Source organism: Rattus rattus, chromosome 6 (assembly GCF_011064425.1).
Source record: "Rattus rattus isolate New Zealand chromosome 6, Rrattus_CSIRO_v1, whole genome shotgun sequence".
In the NCBI taxonomy this organism is placed as follows: domain Eukaryota; kingdom Metazoa; phylum Chordata; class Mammalia; order Rodentia; family Muridae; genus Rattus; species Rattus rattus.
Genome location: NC_046159.1, coordinates 1,672,075 through 1,684,675, shown reverse-complemented (window position 1 = coordinate 1,684,675; position 12,601 = coordinate 1,672,075). Strand labels below are relative to the sequence as shown.

The following is a 12,601-nucleotide window of genomic DNA, read 5'->3' as shown; positions in this document are numbered from 1 at the left end:
CACGTATACATCTCAGAGGCTGTGTGGCTGAAGAGACACAGTGGTTGTTCGTACTTTACTTACTTCTGCTGCTAAAATGTGTTGTCCTCCATTGTCCTCCATTCCCTTACATATCCAAACAGGTTACCAGATAGCGCCCCCAGACTGCTGTGTTCTAGAATGAAGCGTCACAGACTGGGTGGCTTAGACGACAGGAATGTTTCTCGCAAGCATGGAATCTAGGAGATTTTAGAGATGACACGGTTCTTAGGGAGTCTCTTTCTTCAGCCTCCATGATACTTCCTCCTCTGCCTCCCTCACAGGTATGTCTGTGTCCTAAAATCCTCCTATCAGGACTTCTGTCAGGGCCAGGAAAATGGCCCAGAGTAAGAAATCTATTTCTGCACAAGCACAGTAGCTGGAGTTCGGTCCCCTGGGACCCATGCTAGACACGCTGATTCTTACCTGTAATCGTAGCACTCGGAAGGGGAGAAGAGAGACAGGAGAATCAGCCAGAAGCTTAAGGGCCAGCTAGCCTAGATTATAGATCCCAGGGGCCAGACCCAGCAAGGCACAGCCTTCCTTCACAAGTGGGAGCAAGAACTGACTCACCAAAGTTATCTCTGGTGTCAGCATGTATAATATGATACATACAGACAACACACACACACACACACACACACACACATACACACACACAGATGCACACACACATACACACACACACAGACGCATACACACACACAGATGCACACACACATACACACACACACAGACGCATTAATTTTAAACAATGGACTTCTCTTAGATGAGGGTCTATCGGTGAGTACATTTTACTTATTCATTTCTTTAAATCCATACATAGCCATGCTCAGTATGAATTTGGGTTTCAGTACACCAACAGGGGCTAGACAATTCAACCCATGACACACGTAATCAATAACTTATTGCTTATATGATTGTTTCATAATATTCTGACATGTGCATCATAAAAAACTGTTACAGAATAGTGTCGATTTTCACCCGCGACCTTTACCTGCACATGTAAGCTATTACTATTTAGATGTTAGTGAAGTATAAACCCGAGACACCTTTTCGGGTGCTCTCTCCCATCCAAACACACGCATGAGCTTGTGTTTCTGAAATATGAATCTAGGTCACCAGGTTATTCCTCCTGTTACTTAATCTCTTTAGTGGCATTGCTGAAACCACATGTATATATTCTTTTTCTTTGAGAGAGGATCCTGCTATGTAGCTCGGGCTGGACTGAGATTCACAATATAGCCCAGGATGGCCTAGAACTGATGGCCTCTGTCTTAGCCTCGCAGGCAGGAACCACCCTGGCCAGACACTCAGTTCTCATCTGTTGCCTTTCTGTGTCAAGCAGCCAAATCTCTTTCACGATGGAGTAGGGAAAAGGTTGCTCCTCTCTGCTTTCTTTCATGGCTTGTCAGTTAAGCTGGGTTCCTTTTCCCTGTCCAGTTGTCACACTTCACTCACTCTGGCCTCCCCACCACCTGACAGCCCCTGGAGCCACAGTGACTCCTCTCTACCCCTTTAACTGTTGTTTAAAGCAGCCTTTAACTCCCGTAGCACTCAGCAATGGCCTGAGCAACTCCAACACGCTCAGATAGAATGAACGTATGATGATTAGAGGCCCAGATTTCTTTAATTTTATTGTGTATGTCTCACACAGCACCCGACGGATTCCTAATCACATGGTGGATGTTGCAAGTGCTTATTAATTGATTAATTTACAACAGGGAAAGTAAATTATATAAATGAATTATCCCTGTGAAGAGCACCAGAGTCTGCACATGAACGCTTTAGTTAATTTTAAGATTGTGTTCATTAAATGAGGAATACAAATGAATTACAATGTTGTAAGCATTTACATGATCGATTCTAATAACCATACAATTACAATATTTACCATTTTAGCTAGTTTGTACAAATGTGGCTTCAGCTTCAAACGTTTCAACTTCCCCCCGTTGAACCAGTGTCATATAGATTAAGCAATTAATAATACCAAGTGGTAATAAAGCCCAAACGTGTGACATCATCTGCCCCTCCCCTTGTCACATGCTTGCCCCGTCTTTACCGGATGCTCCTCATTAGCAGAGCAGCCTGCTATAATGTTTGCACGCATTTGTCTCTTTAAACAGGAAGCCCTCCTGGTCACACTTCTGCCTGCAGTAACTTCTGAGTTGTTCCTTCCCGCAGTTGACAAGGCGAAGATGCTTGCAGATCACCTGGAAATCCCATTAAGATTTAAATTCTGATTCAGAAGCTATGCTCATGCCGATTTAACTAATTTTCCCAAAGCTAGGTGCAGTTAGACACCCAGCCTTCATCCTGATCCCTCCATGCTGGTGCCCGAAGCGCCATGACGTGGGAAATCCACACCATCCCTTGGTAGAGCCAGTGCACTGGCTGGCCAGGGGCGGGGTTGACTCTCTACAGTTAGAGCATGCGCACTGGCTGACCAGGCATGGAGTTGGCGCCCTATAGTTAGAGCATGCGCACTGACTGGCTAGGGTGGGCTAGGTTTGTACCTTCATCTGACAAGTGAACTGTCACCAAGTTTGTCCTAGTCTGTGCATTCGAGAATAATCTTGCACATCGGGGGAAGGGGGCCGGCACATGGGCCAGAAATATGAGTCAATGCAGTTCTCCCAGCAGTGCCTGGTGCGCTGGGTTTTAAGGCTGACTTTGCAAGTGTACCTTTCTTAGGGAACGTGGCCTCTGCTCAGGGACAGTCACATTTTAAGAAGAGATCCACAGTCGCTTCCAGCAACTTTGCCCCATCCTCACCTGACCACATTCACTCCCAGTGAGTTTTCACCAGATTCTCCCCAATGAGATCCCAGCTCCCGCCCCAGCTCACCTTTTCTACTCCTGGTTCCATTTCTATGGGCCTCCTCTTCCCTGAGTATTCCTTCACTGTCAGTCGAAATTCTCAGAATGCATTATTCACAGTTGCGGTGATGAAATCACCTCACACAAACAGCTTGGAGAAGGAGTATGAGTTAGCTCGTAGTTCCAAGTCATGGTCGAACATGGGGCTGGGGGTGGGTCAGTCAAGGTGGCAGAAACTTGAAGCAACCAGTCACGTCCATTGGGCAAGGGTAGAGGGAAAATGTGTGCCCCTCTTCAGCTAATCTCTGATCCATTCCCAGGGAATGAAAGAATGGCGCTACTCATTTCTTAGGCTACTCTTCCAACGTCGGTTTTTGTTATCAAGATGGCCACCGCCCTGCCTCTCACAGGCCAGCTTATCCTACAGTCTCTCAAGGAGACTTTCTCCCCGGGTCATTTCGATGCTTACAATCCAAGGTCGCGCGCTTATTTTTAAAGTCGCCAGGAGTCTCCATGTTCCCTTTAGGTTATAAATACCAACTCAGTCTCCAGTCCTAGCGCCTGTTCACTTGGGATTCGTTCTCAACTGTGTTTACTCCAAATTGATGTCATCAACTCGGACGGCTTCATTTGGAAGCGTGCTCGTCTCTCTCAAAGCTTGGTGCGCAAAATATCCAAAATGCTTTCTTATTTCTTCACGTAATTCCCTCAGCCTCCTACCCTAGTGGGGCGCTCTCATTCTGTATCTCTGTTATGAGCCGAATAAATAAACTGACTTTCTCTTCTGTCAATGTTGAGTGGAAACTCTGGAACTCACCTTAAACCAGTTCCTGCCTTGTCATAAAACCAGCCAGCTTCCTCGTGAGTTCTACCCACTTAAGTATTGAGTTTCTTAGGCTCTTACCAATCCACCCCTGTCACCTGCTACACAGAAGTCTATTTCTGTGACTTCCACTTGCTGGTTAAGTAATCCTGGTTGTTTTTCTTCTTCACGTGTGGGGTTCCCTTTCTTCTGTAGGATAAAGTTAGATGCTCTAACATTTTCTTGTAGAACCCTGAACACTAAGTTGTCACCCAGCACCATCCACAGCCCCATGAATATCTTCTTCAAAGCCTCCTCTGTAGTTCAGGTACCCTGTGCTCTTAGTTTAAACTGTCAACCTGATACCACCTATGTTACGTAAGGAAAGAGTCTCAGTTTCAGAATTACTTAGATCAGTTGTGGGGGATTATCTCCATTGTTGGTTGCTATAGAGGATCCAGCCCATTGTGGGCAGCACCATTCCCTAGGCAAGCCTCTGGATGGCATAAGATATCTAGCTGAACAAGCAAGCAGGCAGCATGTGTGCATACATTCAGTTCTCCCCACTTGTCCGTGAATGTTACGTCTATGAACTGGCTGTCTCGAGTCCTTCCCGTGACTTCTTCTCAGCAAGGCAAAGTCACCTGGAACAGAAATCCAAATGAGCTCTTGATCCTCCTGGCTGCTTTTCCTCAGGCTATCTGTCACACTGAAACAAAGCTAGAGCATTCTCTTCTGAATAAAAATGCTAAATGTTATCTATGTAAAATCTCTATACTAGTAAATAATACTTATTAAAGCACAAAATTACAACCAAGTATAAAATTAAGAAATTGGTGAAACAAAGATGTCGAGGCTCTGTGAAAATGTTACTATGGGACCTCTCTGGAAGCCTACAGCTCGAACTTCACTGTATTCCTAATAAAACCAGTGTTTGTGTCACACCTTTTTAAAAATTCACCTTCTAATGCCAAGAGCAGTGTTCACCATTTATCCCTGGTACCCATAAGTGTTTAAAACAGAATTACCTTAATATTGTTTATGAGTGAACACTTAAACCATTTCTTTCATGGATTAATTTTTGCTGGTTTGTGTTTTTTTTTTTTTTTTCAGACAGGGTCTCACTTGTGTATACCCCACTGGCCATGCATTTCAGGTCCTTCTGCCTCAGTTTCCTGAATGGTGGATTTATAGGCACCTGGCCCCCCATGTTCAATTTCTAGAGCCAGTTTAGTATATTAGAAAAATTGTTCTTGTAGTCATTACTTTTGATTTCTTGCTATATCATATTCCCAGTGGTTATCAATGTGCTCTATTGATTACCTTACTAACACACAGTTGGCCTCTGTGGAAAGTATCTGCCTTAGCTCTTACTAAGCAAATAAATATCTCTTGATCTGCATCAAAAATGCACCACACAATCCGTGTATACCTGTGGAACACATTTTTATAGAGCACAAGATGAGAAAAACAAGATTAATCTTTGACCTTATTTTTTTTAGTTTAAATTTGAAAGATCTATTTGTTTGCTGCCTTTAAAATATACTTTTGTCAACATTTATCTCTATAAAATTAAAATGTCACTATCCCCTATAGTGTCACAAAGGAAAGAAAGGAAGGACAAACATGAAAATGCTTTCTTTATCCTGGAATCGCCCATGAGCTATTAAAGAGGTTATTTGAATCCAGGCCATAGTAACACAACATTCAAAAAAGTTTAGCTAATGGCTCTGATCTTTGGTTTTTAGCTCGTTAAAATGAAAGTGGATTTAGTTAAGTTCTGCCTGTGATAAGACTGAAAGTTGGCAAGGACTTGCTGTGCTCTGACCAAGTCTGCAGTGGGGTGTGTGTGTGTGTGTATGTATGCGTGTGTGTGTGTGTGTGTGTGTGTGTGTGTGTGTGTGTGTTCAAGTACAGCCCTCTGCTGTGCTCTGACCAAGTGTGTGGGGTTGTGTGTGTGTGTGTGTGTGTGTGTGTGTCTGTGTGTGTTCAAGCACAGCCCTGCTGTGCTCTGACCAAGTCTGCAGTGTGTGTGTGTGTGTGTGTGTGTGTGTGTGTCAAGCACAGCCCTCTGAACCATGCACCCCAACCCCCCATTTTCCTAAACACACCATGAAAAAAGGATGAGGTTTCAGCCTTAATTGCTTGCTCCTTTATTCGCATTCCTCTCTCAGCCAGGGTTGTGAAGAGTGTTGGTAAAGGCTACACAATAGAGCTTTTCATTAGGCCCCAGCCAGACACACAAAGGCGGGCTTTGGGGAAGAGTGAATGCAGGAGTTTAATTTGCAGGTGGAGAGGAGATAAAAGGTGCTGACGCCTCTATTATTCTCTTACTTAGGTGACCCTTACCCCGTTCAGCTGATCCCAACCACCATGGCAGCTGCCGCTGCAGCGACACCAGGCTTAGGCCCACTCCAGCTGCAGGTAAGTCGGGAGACAATGCAGGGGAGGCAGGGGTTAAGTAGGAGCCGCCAAAGGCGACCATTATCCTCTTAGAGCAAAGCACCACTGCAGACCGAGACTTTGGCTGCATGTTTGTTTTGTCTTTATTTGTTCTGAGCCTCAACCCCCCCCCCCAAAGATTATTTTTCAGTTTTGTTTGTGTGCTCCAAACTAAAGATTACTTACAATTTTGTCATTGCCTGGTAAGGTTTAACAATGCAAGCTTCCGTTTCCATCTTGCTGGTGGGCACCGTGATTTTTTTTTTTTGTGGTAGAATGGTCCCCCAAATAATAATAAGAATAACAACAATAGCAACAAAAGTAAACAGCTTGTCAGAGATCTCTAACCACAGCAATGAGCCAAGGCAACTGAAACAGAGCGTTACTTGAAATCATTGTGGACGCCTGGTGTTATTAAAGTGCTCAGAACCCATTCGTTCTCCTTGCTTAGCGGCAGATCATTCGAGAGAGCGAGGAAGACCAGACCAAGGCCAGCAGGTGTCCATTTGAGCTCGGGTTTACCCTGACGTCCTAATGGAGACCTCTTTGCCCTTCAGACTGTGCATCTCCAGTGTACCCAGCAAAAGTCAATAACCTTACCAGATGTCCAGGCGATTTCAGAAATTACGGCTCTGAGGTTAAAAGGAGAATCGATATGATTTTAGCAGAGGGAGCGTTCCTTATCTCACTCTCTGAATTGGTACCACATAAAATACTTCATACGCCCTGTTACCGTGAGCCTTCGAATTATGCAGCTAATGAGAAGAGATGATAAGCGAAGTTGGGACCCTCGTCCTGGAGAACTGGTCTACGAGCACGGGAAACACGCCGTGCAGAGCCCGATGTACCGCTGTCCCACTTCGTAACAGTGCAGCGGCACCCAGGAGTGTGACCTGCCGTAGCCCGGCAGTGATCTAGGTTGAGTTTTCATCAGATCCTCCAGAGCTGGGTAGAACCCGTGAGCAGAGATGTACCATGACCAAAGCTGGAGGCTAGCAGGAGGAGATAGCCGTGTGAGCATTGAGCATTGAGAGTATCCTGTAGAAGTTGTAGCATCCGTTCCTAGTTTATCCTTTCCACGAAAAAACGACACGAGTCTGTTTCTTTGAGCTAGAATATGTTCAGAAGTGTGGGAGCCATGAGGACAATAAAATTACCGTAACATTTGTTATCCTTTTCAATGGCGTCTGGGGAATAGCAACAATACAGGAAAGGGGCCGTAATAGGTAAGACTTCAGGGATGTACACATACACTCGCTGTCTACATTGCTATGGGAAAATTGTGTTTTTCTAACTTTCTCAAAGAATGACTTACATTACCTGGCATTTAAAACATCTGTGCTTGTAGGTAATAGGGAAAAACAAACAAACAAACAAACAAAAAAACGGTCTTTTATAACAGAGCTAGAAGAAAAGACAAAAAGAGTGCAAAGAACAGAGGAATTGGAAAAAAAAATGGAAGAGCAGACCCCAGCAACAGATTTGAATGTGGAAACAGGGTTTCGAGGTTGATTTTACAGGTTGAGAGTTTCTGTTAGCCAGACTCACTGGAGAGAAGGGCGACGTCTAAGGTGAAAGGGCCCACCTGAGTCTCACTGTTGGTCTCGTTCGCTGTATTCCTGAACACGTCATCATCTTATCTCTGCCGCTCAGTCTCCTCTTGAATGTCTCACCCTCCCGCCTCATTCTTGGAACAATTATAACTGTACATCCTTGCATCGCCTTTGAAAGGGTTCCTTGTAAGTGATTTTTGTGCCCATTCAAGTTTATCATTTTCGTTAGGATCTCCAATTGCCCACAATACAATCACTGCAAACAATTTCCGAAGACTTGTCATTTGAGGGCTGCTAAGATTCTGCTAAGTGGCTTCTGACATCTTTACTGTAGAGCCGTGGATCCTTCAACGTAATTTCAGCCTGCTTACCACCTACAAAGGCACTGGTTTTCTCTCCACATGGTAGACCTATGCAGATAGGCTTAGGGGGAAGCCATCTACAGTGGTCTTAGTGTTTATAGTACATCTACTTCCATTGGGGAAATCTGCTTCTGAAATGCTGTCTTAGTGGGATGTAAGAAACAAGCCAGTTTTAATGCTCCCCAAACTCTGCTTTGAAATATGTTCCACTGACCATCTCTTTATAATGCTCTCAGTGGACCACCAGACCCTCCCAGAGATTAGAATTTCTAGCAGTATGATGCTAGAAATGCATTCACATATGCAGTTCACATCTTACCATCTACCTGTCTGCTATTAGGTAAAACCCAGTTCTAGAGACCAAAAATAAAGAAGCCACTTACACTTTTCCTTCTTATCTACATACAATCCCTGTGGAGATATAGCATGGCACACTGGAGTGGTTCTCTTGGGCATTGATTAGAGTCTTCCAGTAGGCCGGGCTGGGTGGGTCTTATCAGTAAAATGTCATACCTTCTCTGTGGTTGATACTCATCCCCATTGACAGCAGCCACTCAGGTAACAGAGCCACCGGAATAACAAGAGTCTTCCCTTTGCTTCCTGCCCCTTGCTTCCTGCCCCTTGCTTCCTGCCCCTTGCTTCCTGCCCTATGTTCCTTCACAGAGAGCTTGGCATGTCTAGCCCTCTTCTGTGTCTCCTTTGGGCTGTGGCGAGAGTATACCTTGTAGCAAACATTCCATCCTCCTCCATCAAACCAATCCAACTCAAGAAAGCTCCCCAAGACAACAGGAGTACCCTGACAGCCTGTCCCACTATGGTCTCTTCAGGACCGTCCTGTGTTCCTAGTGCGAGAGGCTTTGGGTTTTGTAGCTCATCAACCAACAGTTGAGAAAGGGATTTGAGTTTTTCTTTTCTTCTGACATCTCCAAGCTTTGTGAATTCGGCCTCCTCTCTTGGGGAGGGAGAGAAGAAAGCCTGGCTTTCTCTCTATTCATCCTGCTCCAAGATGCTAGCACACGCTTGTGCTCTATGCTGTGGGAAGATGGGAAAAGGGACATGAAAAACAGGTAGAGAGAAGAGGCACGTGGTCAGTGCTGGCCATGAGAAACAGGCAAGAGCCATGAGGTCAGTGCTGGCCAGAAGCAGAAGCACTCAGTAGATGCTGGAGAACCAGTTCAGTCTGGTTTAGGGAAGAAAGCACCTGGTCAATAGCCCTGTTAGTGCCAATCACTGCTTTCTTTGTTTTAAATATGTTAAAAATGAGATTGTTTAACCGTTTGGTTTCTGCTACTGTTGATTCTGTTTCTCTTTGCCCTGGGTGAGGAGTGGTGAGCCCAGGGGTCCCTTTGCCAGGACAGCAGTAGGGACCCTGAACTGAGGAGAGCGCAGAAAGAATAACTTGGGAGTTACACATCTACACACCTCTGACAGACCAGCACTGATCTGAGTCTATAGTTGTTCCGTGCCAAAGTAGAGAATCTTAACTACAGGATATTCTTGGGTGCAGACACAATGATTTGAATTTATATCAAATTCCGTGGCAGTTAATGTTGCTAGCTGATGGTCGAGGCCTTGCACGGCATCATAGGTAAGGGTTTCCTAGAACGATCTCATTTCATTATTGTCACTGCACTTGGAGTGAGATATTAGTAGCTCCCTTTGACAAGGAAGGAGGCTCGAGCACAGAGTTCAAACCCCACCATTTTAAATAATTACATTTGGTTCACCATGCCTAAAGACTTTATTTGTAACTCTGGAGTCCTCCTCTCCCAAGAGGCTCCCTAACTCAATAGCAGGAGAATCAAATTGTAACCATAATGACTGCTTGGCGTTTCTTCAAATTCCCGGTGCTTTCTAGAAGCAAAGCGACCAGGGCAAGTGACAGTGGTGGCTGCATTTGAGACTCTGAGCTTCGAGCTTTGCAGAGCGTCGATTCAAACACTTTCAGACCGAGATCTAATGAGGAGTTCTGCAGGTCTTCCCACTTCTGGCCGATGGGATTTACCCATCCAGTGGTCTTTTGAAGTTACCTTGTGCATGTGATGTTTCCCACTCGTACAGCACTATATACATATATTTACTGAAGGAAGAACAGGGGTAAACAAAATGACTTTCAGAAACCAGCAAAACGGCACACCTTGGATGAAACTACTCTTTTACTACTTAACTATTATTTTTGTGGCCTTGGAAATCACTACCGTGTGTAATAGAAAACTATTTTCTATGAAGACGGATCCCATTGTGTATTTTTAGGAGCAGATGAAATATTTCAAACACCATCATCATGTGTTTCTTTTATCTTTTGAGACGAATGATTTAATCTCAGTTATGGATACAATAAAACGAACATGTTACTCCAGTTACCTTTCCAAAAGCTTCTTTTTCCTTAGAGCAAATCTCTTTGTGTCTGATGTGTCCTACACCTTTTCTACGTTCCTGAGCCACATGACCGCCTGCCTGTTGGCCATGGGGAGGGAAGATGATATAGATGTTTATGTAGACTATGGACTCAGGCCCATGTGATTCTCCCAAGGGTCGTCTTCCCCCATGTCCAGGCTGCTCTGGTCTCAGTGAGTGCCCTCCCCCAATCTCCTTCTCCACTTCCAAGAAAGTGCTGTGCTGAGCCGTGACCTCTGTCCCTCTGTCTGTCTTTCAGTGTGGTCCTGTCTTTCAGTAGACATGTCAAGAACACCCATTTCTTCCCATCACAACTGACTATGCTAGGCCAGTCCATCCTTCCTCCACAGCGGCCCCAGAATACTCTTGCAGGCTAGAATTTGCCAGTCCAGTGCCTTTTCTTTTTGCTAATTTTTTTAATTAAAAATAAACAACAGTTATGTCTTGTTCCTGCCTGAGACCTTAGATACCTCCCTGATGAGCTCAGTCATTCCCCGCTGTTGGTGGCTGTTTTCAGTATTATTCTCACTGCTGTGACCAAATACCTGACAAGATGCGCTGAAGGGAAGGGATGTTTCTTTCAGCTCCTGGCTGACAGGATGCAGGTCCCTCACGATGGGAAAGCATGAGGCTGGAGTGACCTGAGGCTGCTGTCTCGTGTCCTGGCAGACCACAGGATGGTAATGCTTCTGCCCATGCAGTTTTCTTGATTTTCCTTGTTTGGTCGGCCATGGAATTTTGTCACCCTGATGTGGCGGCAGCCTCTCTAGACCCAAAGGTGTACTTCCTGGGTAAACTAAACGATATCAAAATGTCAGCGTAGACTAACCACCTTGCTCACCCAGATGACTCAGACTTGACCCTCAGGTTTCACCGGTAAAGGTTCCTTTTCTTCAGGGAAGACTTCCTCCCAAACCATACTGAGGGATTGTGAGGGATGTTGTAAATTATACTTCCTGGCTGTTCTAGTCAGGGCTACTGTTGCTGTGATGAAACCCCATGGCCAGAGTAACTTGGGGAGAAAAGTGATTACTTGGTTTCCACTTCTACATCACTATTTATCACTGAAGGAAATCAGGACAGGGACTCAAAGCAGGGCAGGAACCTGGAGGCAGCAGCTGATGCCGCAGAGGCCGTGGAGGGGTGCTGCTTGCTGACTTGCTCCCCATGGCTTATTCAGCCTAATTTCTTATAGAACTCAGGGCCACCAGCCCAGGGCTGGCTCCACCCACAACAGGCTGGGCCCTCCCACATTCATCACTAATTTAAAAAGTACCTTGTGGGCTTGCCTACAACCTGATCATGTGGAAGCACTTTCTCAGTTGAGGCTTCTGTCTTCCCAGTGACTCTAGCTTGGGTCAGGTTACCATAAACGAGCCAGCACACGGGTTTCCACCAATCAAAACCCAACTCTCCTTATTGAGCTTGACCGAGTGCTTTTTCTGGATTAATGGACTCAGTAAACACATGTTAAATGGGGCGGGGGTGGGGAGAGAAAGTTAGCGTTACAATTTCTATAAATTTTCTGATTGTCTTATACTACTGTCCTGTGATAGTAAAACTCTAAGCTATAAATGTTAAAAAAAGTAGTTTCCTCTATGAATCTCCATATTTTAAGAATTATCAACGATAAGAAATGTAGAAAAATCAAATGAACAACTTTGACTTATGTAGGAATAGAAAAACAGTTTTAATTTAATCCCAGAATATCATGTTAACACTTTATAAAGAAAAAAATCAAAAAAAAAAAAAAAACCCAAAACACTGTTCTTAGTAAAATGTTTAAGAAACACTGTACGTGGCTGGCATCATGGTTGGCACCACGGTGTTTACGAAGACTAATTTGTAACCTTTGTTTAAGCAGCCTTGGTCTGTTCCATCTGTAGGGGGCTCCACTGTTCCTTGACCTGCTAAGGCGGATTCGTAGCCTTTGAGTCTTGTAGTGACTCTTCCTTGTGCATGGCTCTCCCTTGGCCTGGAAGCCTCACTCTCACCTTCTGTTAATAGATGGTGTCACCCCCGCTTTCTGGGACCTGCATCACCACAATGTTCAAGTCATAACCCAGCACTCCTGCAGACACCCCCACTGAAAGGTCCCCTGTCCACTTATCTTCTGCGGTCACCGTCAAACATGTTCTCCATCTGGTTTCCCGTCTCTCTCCTGGGAAGGGTACACCCAGCCAGACACGATCTCCTTGTGGTATCGC

General features: G+C 45.0%; 1 protein-coding gene across 1 annotated transcript in view; it reads left to right on the top strand.

Moving 5' to 3' along the window:
- The window catches only part of Sox5 (SRY-box transcription factor 5), a 369,147-nt gene that overhangs the window by 261,121 nt on the left and 95,425 nt on the right, over window positions 1-12,601 (top strand). The window contains exon 8 of the mRNA XM_032905393.1: window positions 5,979-6,064. Within this exon, the coding sequence (XP_032761284.1) occupies window positions 5,979-6,064 (86 nt within the window). The remainder of the gene's footprint in view (window positions 1-5,978; window positions 6,065-12,601) is intronic.